This window comes from Hevea brasiliensis, unplaced genomic scaffold (assembly GCF_030052815.1).
Source record: "Hevea brasiliensis isolate MT/VB/25A 57/8 unplaced genomic scaffold, ASM3005281v1 Scaf1, whole genome shotgun sequence".
NCBI lineage: Eukaryota > Viridiplantae > Streptophyta > Magnoliopsida > Malpighiales > Euphorbiaceae > Hevea > Hevea brasiliensis.
The window spans coordinates 11,550,321-11,562,686 of NW_026614585.1; the positions used below are offsets into that span (position 1 = coordinate 11,550,321).

Here is a 12,366-nt window from a genome sequence, read left to right on the forward strand (position 1 = left end):
ATTATAATATCTATTTGACATTTAATTTATATGGTTAAATTATTTTTTTAAATAAAAATATTGCTTTAATTACTGTTAAAAAAATAATTTTAAAAAATAATTATATTATTTTAATATTTTTATAATTAAAATTTATTAAATTTAATTTTAAATTATTTTTTAATTCTTTCTGATTAAGATATTTAAAAAAATAAATTTTAATCAATTCAATAATAACGCAAAGTAGGTCCGCAATCAGTAGCCTAAGGTAAAAAAAAAAAAAAAATTATAAAGCTTGGAAGGGTTGGTAGGAATGGCGATAGGCTAAAGACTGGGGTGGAGCCGAGCCGCGCCCGAGCGCGCGAATGAACGATTCAATCTTTCACCATAACCGTTCCGAGAAACGTCGCTCATCTGATTTTTCTCCAATCTCTCTTGTGGTGCGTGTGCTTCTCTCTCTCTCTCTCTCTCAATCCCTAACCATCAGCCAATAGGATTATACGAAACCAAATAAACCTATCTCTCTCCCTCGCTCGTTAGCCTGCTGTTGTTTGTGCTCTAACACTATCAGCCTTCACGGCGGCGGATTGACTAGGGCTCTCTAGACCGCGGGCATTCAGTCTTTCATGGGTATCGTTTTTTTTTTGTTGCTTCAATTTTTTAGGGTTTAGATGCTTCCAATTGTAACGAAGTTATCTAGCTGCGTTTCGTTTAATTCAGAGTACGTTTATTCGTTTGATTCTTGTATGTAATTGGAGTTTTGTTTTGGTAGTTTACGTGGCTTTTGAAGCTCAGTTGGGGTTTTCTGCTTTTTCATTTTTTAGGTTGTAGAATGATTTTTTTTTTTATTTTTATTTTTTTAATATAATTATGTTTCTTTTTAATTGTGCTGTGTTGCATTGTTAGATAAATGGGACTTTTTTCCCCCACTTGGACTTCTTTTCGAGTTTTTTTTTTAAAAAATTTTAATTATTTAAAATCGTGTTTGTTTGGGAGGTGAGTATTGAATTCGAAATTGTTTCAGCAAGATAATTTAGCAATCTATCCCCCTCCCTCTCGCGCTTATTAATATCCAAATCTTCAATTTCAGCGTAAATAGGCAATTTATTTATACCCAAGTCTTTATATTACTTTGGTGGTACTGTAGTGGTAGTTGGTGCCTTGTCAATTTGACATTTATACTGCCAAACATGAGGAAGAAAGTTGGCCCCTTGTTTTCTCCTTTCTTTTTCTCGCCTATACCCTCAATTTTATATCAACAAATCAGAAACAAATATTTATTGCACTTGGCAGGTTTTCTATGAATTTTTTAATAACTGCTGCCTTCATTAATTGCTTGATATAAGATACAAATCTTTCTTAACTCGACATTAGGCTTCATTAGTTTATTGAGTGTCCATTATGATGCTAATTCTTACAACATTCTTCTGGGTTTGAGATTGCATATCCCATGTGCTTGCTAGTATCAGTAATATGTGGTGTTTTCCTTGTCTGAAAATTTGACTAATGCCTGTCAAGATTTTCTCACATCATCTAGCCTTAATTGGTGATTTGAAGTAACTCATATCTTTGAATAAATTAAATGGGTATTTAGCTTGGACCACTCTCATTAGAAGAATTTTCATCATGATTATCATTATGCTGAATTAGTTTGGTACTCACATGCCTCTGGATGCACTCACATGCCTTTTGAATGCATGTAATTCTGATACATCGGACTAAATTGATAAATAATGGTTGTAACATCTTCATGATTATTTCTTATAATTGTTTCAAGTGTGCAAACACACATATTTGCACAAATTTGCACTTTTGGATATTCTGCTTCACTATATGCCTGTTGATAGATGCATGGCAAAATTTTAAGGTGGCTCTGTTAGAGCAGTACTTTTATGATGAACACTTAGGGTTTGTTTGACATTGTTGTTGGAACTGTTGTTGAGAAAAACGCCTCCTTAAATATGTTAGGTAGGGGTATTAAAAATTGGTTTAAAATTAAATTTGACATATTTTAGTTATAAGAACTCGAAAACAATTAGTTTTTAAATTATTTTTTTAATAACATCTAAAATGATGCTTTTTCAAAAAATGCTTTTTTGGCCTCCCAACCTCAACCCAAATGGGGCCTTAGTGGATTAAGAATTGTGTTAATTCTAATTCAATTTTTAAATGATGATTTCAGTTAGCATATAGAGGGGAGGTGTTCTTTAACGCCAATCAGTATTTTGGTATAATTCTCTGCCGATGAATTGTTGACATCTGTCCATGGCTGCTGATCACCGACGAAAAAGGCGTAATGGTGCCAGCATTGCAGGTTGCAGTTCTTGGGAGCAATACAAAACCAAAAAGAAAAAATTGGAATCACCAAAAAATGAGTTTAATGTAAAGTCTCATATTTCTCTGGAGTGGGATGGCAACCGAAAAGAGGTTGTTGCCAAAAGGGAACAAATTGGCTTAAGTAAGAAAGATGTGAGGGCATTCATTGATCCTGCACCTCACCATCACAAAATCTTAGCAGATGTTCTCTCAATTCCTCAAGAAATTTTTGAGGTGGATAATTTGAATGAGGTGCTTTCATACAAGGTAATTATATTTATATGATTGTTGTTAGTTGCTGTTATGTTTATATGTGTCTCTCTCCAAACTTAGGTTATATGCTTTTATGCTGAACTTGATACAGGTTTGGCAGACCCATTTATCAGAAAATGAGAGAGAATATCTTATGCAGTTTCTGCCAAAAGGGTCAGATGCAGAAGACGTTGTACAAGCATTGCTTGCTGGGGACAACTTTCATTTTGGAAATCCTTTTCTTAAATGGCAAGTATTGACATGCAATGCTAATTTTCTTAAAGAATGACACCCTTTTTTTGGAAGAATTATGGAGATTTTGTATGAGGGCAAGCATTGGTGCAACAGTAAGGTTGCTCCTTTGTGACCGGAAGGTCATCAATTTGAATGATGAAAACAGCCTCTATGCAAAAAAGCAGGCGAAGGCTATGTCTAATACGAGGCCCTCCCTTGACCCTCACAGAGTAGGGAGTCTTGTGTACCCTGGAAACCCTTTATGCTGATTTGATACATAAAAGCACAAATTCAATATTCCTTTCTGCGTTCATCGTTAAAGTTGAAGTTTTATGGGGGAATATTTTGTTACGTTGTTCATTCTCCATGCTGCATCCCATATGATTTTTTTGACACATTATTTTTGAAGTTTTTACCTCTTCTTTTAGAGTGAGAATGTCTTCCACTGCCACTTCTTAGATTAGATGCGTTCGTATGAATATAAGTAAGAAGCACATCGTTAGCATTTACTTGCTGCATTTTTTTTTCTTAGGTTGTGTAGTCAGATTCTTAGCTTTAGCATTTAAACGAAGAAAAGAAAGAATAAAATTCACTATCAGGGGCCTGAGGTGGTTGGACTTGATTAATAGTTGATATCTTTCAGTTCATTTGCTATTTCTGTAATTGGACCATCTTGTTTCTACCTGTGTTTTTAAAACCTGACTGGTTAGCAAAACTGGTCTGCTGACTGATTTAATAGTCTGACAGTTCAACCTGTTTGACTTTGTAAAAAAGGGGGTGAAAGTAATTTAAAAATTCTAAAAATGAATTATTTAGTGGTTAAAAATTCAAAAAAATAATTCCTATTGTGGTTTTTTAAGGCAAAAAATGGAAAAAAGCCCAAACCAGATGTGGCCAAATTGGTCATTGGATCAGTTCCTAGTTTAACCGGTCCTGTTGTCAAAACAATGGTTTCTACCATGTAGCAACCTTGAGCTTTGTATTGCTTTCATTTCCTTCTATGTGGTATGTGGATGGGGTTGTCAGCTCCCATGGTTGGCAGCCTCATTCTTGATTTACTAGCGTACATGCATAATATTGGCACATGAATAATTCTAAATAGTTGTAGATCTAAATGTTTTTAAATAACCATGATATTGCCATATTATGCAAGTATGAAGTTTTAGTTAGACTATTTATCCAGAACATATGTGTGCAGGGGTGCTTCACTTTGTTCAGGAAATCTTCACCCTGATGCTGTTATTCATCAGGAGCAGTGCATAAGGGCTGATAAGAAAGCATATTACTGTGAGATAGAGAAATACCATAATGAGTATGACAGACATTTCTAATTTTATCTATGCATTCAATTCCATTGTTTCAACTGGCATGCGCCCTATATGATGTATTTCCTTCATTTCTTTTTTCCTTGCGGCAGCATGATAAAAGACTTGCAGAAGCTGAAGGAGACCTGGGAAAGCAGTAAGGATCCTGAAAAGGAAGTTCTGCAGAAGATAAAGAGGTTGATGCTTGCTGAATACTTTGCTTTGTTTGTGATAAATTGTTGAAGTTTGTTACTGAGCTAGCTTAGAAATATTGCAACTCAAGAAGCACATAGTAATGGCTGGACCACCTTCCTTAATTGTTCCCCTACTTAAATTATTATTGATTAGCATTGTAAGAATACAATTCTAAACAGTTTAAGGATAGGAAGAGGATTATGATGTCAGTGATGTATTTTTGAAGGTTGTAGATTCTCATGAAAGTTGATGAAAACCTAGATCTTGATTTCAGATGGATTTGCAAAGCTAGTTTGTGATTATTTAGTGCAGTGTCTGAGGAGAATTAAAATATTTTGATTGATCAATTATGATTAATTGCTGCACTCTAGTGTCTAATGAAATTTAGCTTCCTCAAACTGCTTTCTTCTAGGATGTCATTTGTGAATTCTATCCATTTTTGAATGATGGCAATGTGAATACTTGAGGGGTCACATTGTGCTTGTCTAATTCGAATGTCATGCTTTTTGTAGTTTTTTAATCTCTTCTGGCATGTTGTGAGAATTTATGCTGATTTTTTTTTGTTTCATAATATTTATTTTTATGAAGTACTCTTTGGTTCCTTCATTTGAAATTATAGTTCTAATTAACAATTAAGGTGTTGATATATAAAAATTTTAATTTGTCATCTCTAAAATACTAAATTCTAGAGAGTTCATGATCTTTTTTGTATTTTTTTGATGAATTGTTGAGATAGAGGATTGTTTTATTTCTTGACATGACTGTTTTAATCTCATTCGGACATGGTTGATGTTTTAAGTAGGTCAAGAAGGGATGCAGACGGAAGAACTTCATCAAATGCAAATGAGTCAAGATTTCATGACCTTGAGGATGATGCTGTGGCTACATCTGAATCTTGCTCTTTGCTCGCAGAGGAGAAAGCATGTAGCAGTGACAATCAAAACTCTTCAATAATGAAGGGTGGAGAACTTGAAAGAAGGTAATTAATCTTATCACAATAAGGCTCTTATTGTCATGCACTTATAGTTCGCTCACTTGGCAAGATTTTGTAAAAGTTGAGGTTTTAATTATTGAATTTTTCACTTGGATGCTTGATTCATGCTTTCAGAACAGCTTACACTACAATCCCCCAACATCATATTTAGAAAAAAAAGGGGCTTCTTATACTTGAATCCTTCAATATCAATTTTTTGTTTCTAAAGAAGGACAAATGTGCATTGAAAGAAAAACATGAACTTGAAGGTTGCTATGAGATTCCTGCCTGAGTCTCACATCCTATCAGTTGTCTGATTTTGCATTAGATATGGTCACATTGAGTAATCTTCTCATTTATTTCCTGCTATCCTCTTTTGAAAGAACCACTCATCTCCTTGAAAGTAACAAAATTTGATCTTACCAACTTTATGTGTTTATACCATTACCTCCAGTGCGATATAAATTTTTGATGAAAAATGGTTGGTGGATTTATTGGGAAATTTTAGAGTTGATCATGATGTTTCAACCTTAACAAGTCTCTGATGCCATGATTTCTATCCATGGCTTCGCATAACTAGAACTGCAGTAACAGTTCTCTTTCTTTTGTAATATGTCAATTAATCTCAGATTCCTTTTTGCTTATGGGTATTGAGTGATAGTGATAGATTTTTAATACTATTCTTGAGTGAGGGAACAATAAATAATGTGGCCTTTTTCCGTCTGTCTGTTTGTCTCTCAAACACCAAAGTGGACAGATTTATTTCCTGAATGGGGCTTGGAAGCAGTGTATAGATTTATTTCCTGGAAAGGCTGCTTATGTTTAGGTGCTTGGAAAGGTCAATTTGTCTGTGTAATTTGAAGGTCACTGTCTGTAAGAGTTGGTAGATGGGGTGTATCTACAGTGCTATATGCTGGATTGTTTTCCTGCTAATTTTTTTGTTAAATTTATGTACAATTTTTCTACTTAAAATGAAGGGTTGCCTATTATAGTATTATCATAATTCATTCTCTAATTTTAATCTTTATGTTTTTTGTTTACTTGCTTCTTGAGTTTTTGAATTCTATATAATATGTCAAATACTAGGAAGTAGGTAATTTTCTATTCTCCCTTATTTTTTCTGCAATGCATCTGCATATGGATGCTGTTTACCCTTGTCTAATGTCTTTGCCAACAGGACAATTGTATACTTCTGAAGAGTTGGTAGAAAAGACTTTAGCTTTTACCATTTTCTTTGTAATATTCATACAATTGTTAAAGAATCTTATTCTTTCGGTGTCAGGACTCATGAAAAAAGCCTTAAGAAGGATAAAAGTAGAAAGCGATTGGTTGCTTCAGATGATGCTAAATTCAGAAAAGGAGAACGGCTACACAAGCGTAATATCCACCACACAGATGGCGTCAAATATATGTCATATTTAAAGGTGTGGCATGCTTTTGATATTCCTAATTTATTTATGGAACTCAGTATCAGTCACCTTTATGGGAGGGTGGTTTGTCCCTGTAGTCAATTTGGGGATAGTTTATTATGCAGAGGCTTTGAGCTCTTTATTAGCTGAGAATTTATTAACGTAACAAAGTAATTTGTCATTTTTATTAGCATTGTTCTTCTATGGGTGCTACATTTAACACAAGTAAATATGCACATAGAAAGAGAGAGAGAGTGGGGGATCACGTGTAATTGTCAGGAATTTGTCATGTATCTAACTACTGTAATCCTTTCATGTGTTGCCTGGAATACTTTTACTGTTCATAGGGATCACGTGTGATTGTCAGGAATTTGTCATGTATCTAACTACTGTAATCCTTTCATGTGTTGCCTGGAATACTTTTACTGTTCATAACTGAGATGCTGCTAGGACTTGTAGTATGTTGCTCAGAGAAATTCAAGTTGTTGACCACTGAAGAACAACATTTTATTTGATGGGACTCTTTCTATAGTTTGATAACTTAGGCACAAGTTTTAGATAATTGAACAAAACAATTTGGGCTGTAAAATACAATGAATTAATTAATTCTTTGATATATGTGTTTTTATTCTTTTGACCTGAAGGTTAGTTCACCATGGACTATAGTTATAAACCTCATGGGACCTACATGTGGATATCACTTCTTGTCTCTGTAGTCCATGATGGAATAGGTCCGTGCAATATTTTGTTCTCAAGGTGACCAAGGGCTGCATGATGAGGGGAATGGGATAACAGACTAACAGCTCTCTTGTTTTATAATCTCCCTGACCATGATAAAGGCTGGACTTTATCCTATGCTTTTTAATTTGATGCCCTTTATGTCTTTCCAGCATTCTTGTTTGCACATTGGCTTCGATTCTAACATAATTAACTTGGACTACTCAACAATTAAATGTTTTGATTTCCATTATTCTTAAATAATTTGTTTTGGCACTTAACACAGTTTAATGTATTCCGTTAACTCCAATCATATGATTGTAAAGAGTCTCATGTCATGTATCTTTAGTTTTTATCCTATATGCTTGGCTGGCTACCAAAATCTTTATTTTTATTGTGGAGTAGTAACTTTAATTAACAGATGCATCCATATCTCAACGTGGTTTGGGGAACTTTCTAAGCATTGTAGATTTGGAAAATACAGAGTTCTATTGGTTGTTACAGGCTCTAGCTGATCATGTGCCTATCATATATTTCAGATAAGCAAGAAGCAGCATCAACTTGTAAAGAGTATGAAGCAATCGGGTAAAAGCATTCAGTCTAAGTCTCTTAATCGCGTGTTAGGTAACCTTGATACACTGCATGTGCAACCATATGAACAATTTGTGAAGGAGGAACAGAAGAAGTTGCAGGAGCATTGGTTAGTTGTATATGGTGAAATGTCTCTTTTCTGAACATAAAATTTATTATCTTGGTCTCATAACAGGATTCTTTTAAATAGGTTAAAAATAGCAAATAAAGATCTTCCTACAGCATATGAAAACTGGAGACAAAGACAGTCACAGAGACATGAATTCGCCAAATCTTTGGAGCAAGACATTAAAGGAAAACTGGAATCTTCAATGGAGGTTTTGATACTCTGCCCCTCATTTACCTTTTCTCATTCTGCATGAGTGCTTATGTCTGCATCTGATATAACATGTGTTGGATGGCAGAAGGAATTGCGCAGCAGTAAAAGTCTTCCTTGTTTACATGTTTAATTGTTGGTTTGTGAATCCTTTCAGGAACTGGAGAGAGTGAACCATTTGAACCATGAATACAGATTGGAGGTTTGATACTCTCTGTCCCCATAATGTTTTTTTTGTTCCTTGTTCATGTGTCCTTTTTCTGCATCTGATATAATTGTGTTGGATGGCGGCATTAATTGTGTGAATGTAAAAGTCTTCCTTCTTCTATGCATATATAACTCATTGGTTTTTTAAATCCATTCAGGATGAGGACGAATTGAACCACAATACTGTTTTTCAGGATCAGAGTGATCAAGAAGCAAGACAACATGAATCCGATACGGAGGTTTGATACATTGCTTTTCCTCATTCCTGATGCATGTGTTCATGTCTGCATCTGATATAATTATACTGGATGGCAGCAGAAACTGAAATAACCGGCCCAAGTGTATGTGTTAACATTTTTGTTTGTGTAATCCATTCAGGATGAGGAGGAATTAAATGATGAGGCTGTTCTTGACTATCAGAATGATCAAGGAGCAAGAGAACATGAAGCCATTGTAGAGGTTTGATACTGTACACTGATAATGTTTTTCCTTTTTCTTGTGCACCTGTGCTAATGTTTGCATCTGATATAATTTAGTTGGTGGATGTCCGGTAGAAACTTGTTGAACCTGAATCTCATTACTATGTGATAGTAGAATCTACCTTATTGGGTCTTTGTTTAAGTTGCTGGTTTGTGATTGGTGTATTCAGGATGAGGAGAAAGAAAGCCATGATAGAGTTCTGCTTGAGGATCAGAATGGAATAAGAAACCAACAGTCTTATGTGGAAGACAATGAACTTTCTGGTTCTGACTCTCCACAGTATCAGTCTCCACAGCAGATTTCTTCCCTCAGTGGTGGCCATGATCGCAACCCTGTAGATATGGATTCAGAAAGTAATCATGCTGCGTCCAAATCAGATGATGCTTCTCCAAATGCATCTGAGTACTCGGGTAAGGCAAACAATGCAGATGCTTCCATTGGCCAGGGGCTTCCTATCTCTTCCAGCGGAGATGCTTGGCCATCAGTTAGCATGCCACACTCTTTTTATGATTCAACTGCGAATCATGAATACACATCCAATATTGAGTTGTCACTCCCACATCCAGTTAATGAAGCCCAACGGCCCCAGTTGATTGATTTGGAATCTGATTTGCGTGAAGATGACACTGGTAAAAATTTGATGCACAGACAATCTGATGATGGCTCCTTCAGTTCTTACCCAAACCATGACCGAAGTGGGTTGCTTCATTCTCTGTTACCCTACCATCGTGAACAAAAACAAATGGGGTTAGATTTCCAATCACCAAATAACGTGTTGATTGAAGATGGTCATTTTAGTGGGCATATCCAAAGGCAGCTTCAGCCCTCACTGCCGTTGGACCAGGGGCTAAAGAGACGGGGTGAGAGTTACATGCAACAGTCTATGTCAGAGGACATTTACTCTGAAGGCAGTACGTACTTAATTCCAAGACAAGGACATGTACTGCCAGTCAATCTACAGGACTGGCATGTTAATCCTGTTCGCATGGCAGCACGGCTTCAATCTCACTTGAATAATAATGATGTATTGTTAACTCCGAACTGGTATTCTGGGGAGCAACAAGTTCGTGGCGGCTGGAATAATGCTGATGGTTTAAGTGTCCCTGACCAGAGCATTGGAAATCATGCAGATCAGAGCTTATTTAGTGTTCTATCTCAGTGTAATCAATTGCGTTCAAGTAACCATTTTGATTCAATGGGGCCTACTGAGCCGTTCATGTTGCCAAGGAACTATGAGATGGCAAGTGGTGTTACTCCTAGGATCAGTAATTCTTTACCACAAACAGCCCATTCTCTAGATTACTTGAGTGGGCGAGATGCAGCTAGTTCCCTGATGCCTGAAGATATGGGATGGATGACTTTGCCTCAGAGTTCAGGCGTAAATGACACATTGGGGAAACCGTACCTGAGGTCTTGGAATCAATAAGAACATTTTGTTTTGCAGTTCAAAATTATGATCTTGGTTGGAAGATTTTATGGCAAGAAAATGTGCATGCCACAGGATTTGATGACTTGTTATCCATCAGAGAAGATGACAGCAGATTTGCAGCAGTGCGTGACAGAAATAGGATTTTGTACATACCTTATACAAGAGCCAACTGAAATCCCGTGTATATATGCAGCAGATGTTAGATGGGCAGGTGCAGGCAAAGATAAGGGAAGGATGAAAAAGATTCTCATGATATCTTTATTTGGTAGGACGGTTATATATTACATTTTTGTTTTCAGTGACATTTTCTTTTTTCAATTTTCCCTTTGGTAGACTGAAAAATTATCCTTTAATAATTTTGGAGGCTATATATATGGCTGGAGACTGCTTTCCAATTTTCTTCTTTTCAATTATAATAAAATGGGGGTACTAAATCCAGGAATTGGGAAATATTTTAAAAGGGAAATTTAGTCTATAGTCCTTGATCAATGTCATCACCATTCTCTCTCTCTCTCTCTCTCTCTCTCTCTCCTTAACTCGCTCTCTAAGTTCACAATCTATGATTTCTCGGATCAAGCCTCCTTACCTCCCCAATTTTGGATTTTGGCAAGACCTATCTTTGCCACGCATCATCACACAAAGAATTGAAAGCTACAACTTGGTGGTGCATAACTACTTGTGGCTGTTTCTGTTGTCTTTTTTACCACGACATGCGTTGACGGGGTCTTATTTGCAGCGGGCGTGGCCTCCAAGTGAATTACTTGTGGCCGTTGTTGATCTTTGGAATGAGCATTGATGGCACTATGGATGAAATCAAGGTGGTTTTGCAATTCCTAGCATCTAGGATAAAATTCGTTGATGCAAAATGGAATATTGCTGAGTTTGTCAATCAATTTAAACAAATTGTTAGATCCCATAGCAAGATAATTAGTATGCCATATTAAAAATGTGAGATTTCACTGTATGACATTTTCTCTTAGTAAATACTTCTGTCTCTAAATTTCTTATCATTATAAACATTTTCATTCTCAAATTTTTTTGCATTGTTAATAATTTTTATTTCACATTAACTACCCTTTAATCAGTGATAAAATATAGATAAATGAATCAAATAGTTAACAAAATTAAATGTGAGACTAAATCATGTATTTTTAAAAATATGAATACTAATTCATTAATTTTAAAATAATTAAAAAGCTAAATAATAATTTATACTAAAAATTTTACAGTCGGGCAAATTTTATAGCTAATTAACTGTCGGGTAGGTTGAGATGGAATGGAAGTAACAAATGGTAGCCACTCGCCAGGTTTTGCGGTTAAGAACAAACTTGAGAAATTATGTCCTTAACTTGGTGAAATTATATTAATAAATACTTTATTTTATATTCATAAATTTTATTTTTTTATTAAAATAAAAACCATTAAATAATATTTTTTATTTTATTTTTTTACAATTGATTTTAATTTAATTTTAAAATTTTATAATTTTAAAAACTACTCAAATATTGTTAAATTAAAATTTATTAGTATTATGGTCTATTAAATATTATTTATTAAAATTTTTTAAAAAATATTATATATATATATATGAAGATCAAAATAAATACTTTCATAGATTTACTGAATCTATTAGATCTGGGAATGGAAAACCCAATCACAGAAATTAGTCATTAAATTAATAAATTTTTTATAATTAATTATTTTATAAAAAAATATTAATTATAAATTTATATTAAATTATTTTATTTTTAATAATAAAATAATTTTACTTTATAAATAATCGCGTAAGCATAAGTAATTTTTTAGTTTCATAATAATATTATTTTTAAAAGTAGTTACCATATATCATCTCCAACGGTTAGTAACCGTTATTAAATGAAAAAAACAAAAAAAAAAAAGACGTTGGCAAGATGAGGTAAACCACGCACGTGCCACTGTGTGACGTGGCTAATTGCAAGGCAGGT

General features: G+C 34.6%; 1 protein-coding gene across 5 annotated transcripts; it reads left to right on the plus strand.

Annotated features, from left to right (window-relative positions):
- The first annotated feature begins 251 nt into the window (after positions 1 to 251).
- On the plus strand, positions 252 to 10,797 carry LOC110647797 (uncharacterized). 5 transcript variants are annotated; one of them, XM_021801821.2, is made up of 13 exons: positions 252 to 609; positions 2,162 to 2,562; positions 2,660 to 2,796; positions 3,980 to 4,093; positions 4,199 to 4,282; positions 5,080 to 5,259; positions 6,536 to 6,677; positions 7,919 to 8,079; positions 8,161 to 8,287; positions 8,444 to 8,488; positions 8,652 to 8,732; positions 8,872 to 8,952; positions 9,143 to 10,797. In XM_021801821.2, the coding sequence occupies exons 2-13, from the start codon at positions 2,245 to 2,247 to the stop codon at positions 10,397 to 10,399; spliced, it is 2,727 nt and encodes a 908-aa protein (XP_021657513.2). In that variant the 5' UTR covers positions 252 to 609; positions 2,162 to 2,244; the 3' UTR covers positions 10,400 to 10,797. The 5 variants fall into 5 exon arrangements, with proteins under 5 accessions (XP_021657513.2, XP_021657656.2, XP_057997448.1 ...); XM_021801964.2 differs by having other exon boundaries at positions 5,083 to 5,259; XM_058141465.1 differs by having other exon boundaries at positions 306 to 419; positions 5,083 to 5,259.
- Positions 10,798 to 12,366: the final 1,569 nt, after the last annotated feature.

What these genes read in the sequence shown, in the direction of transcription:
- LOC110647797 (XM_021801821.2), top strand. Translation starts at nt 2,245, where the DNA reads ATGGCTGCTGATCACCGACGAAAAAGGCGTAATGGTGCCAGCATTGCA. An exon ending in GGTGGAGAACTTGAAAGAAG is followed by an intron (nt 5,260 to 6,535) that starts GTAATTAATCTT and finishes TTTCGGTGTCAG; the next exon opens with GACTCATGAAAAAAGCCTTA. An exon ending in ACCATGAATACAGATTGGAG is followed by an intron (nt 8,489 to 8,651) that starts GTTTGATACTCT and finishes AAATCCATTCAG; the next exon opens with GATGAGGACGAATTGAACCA.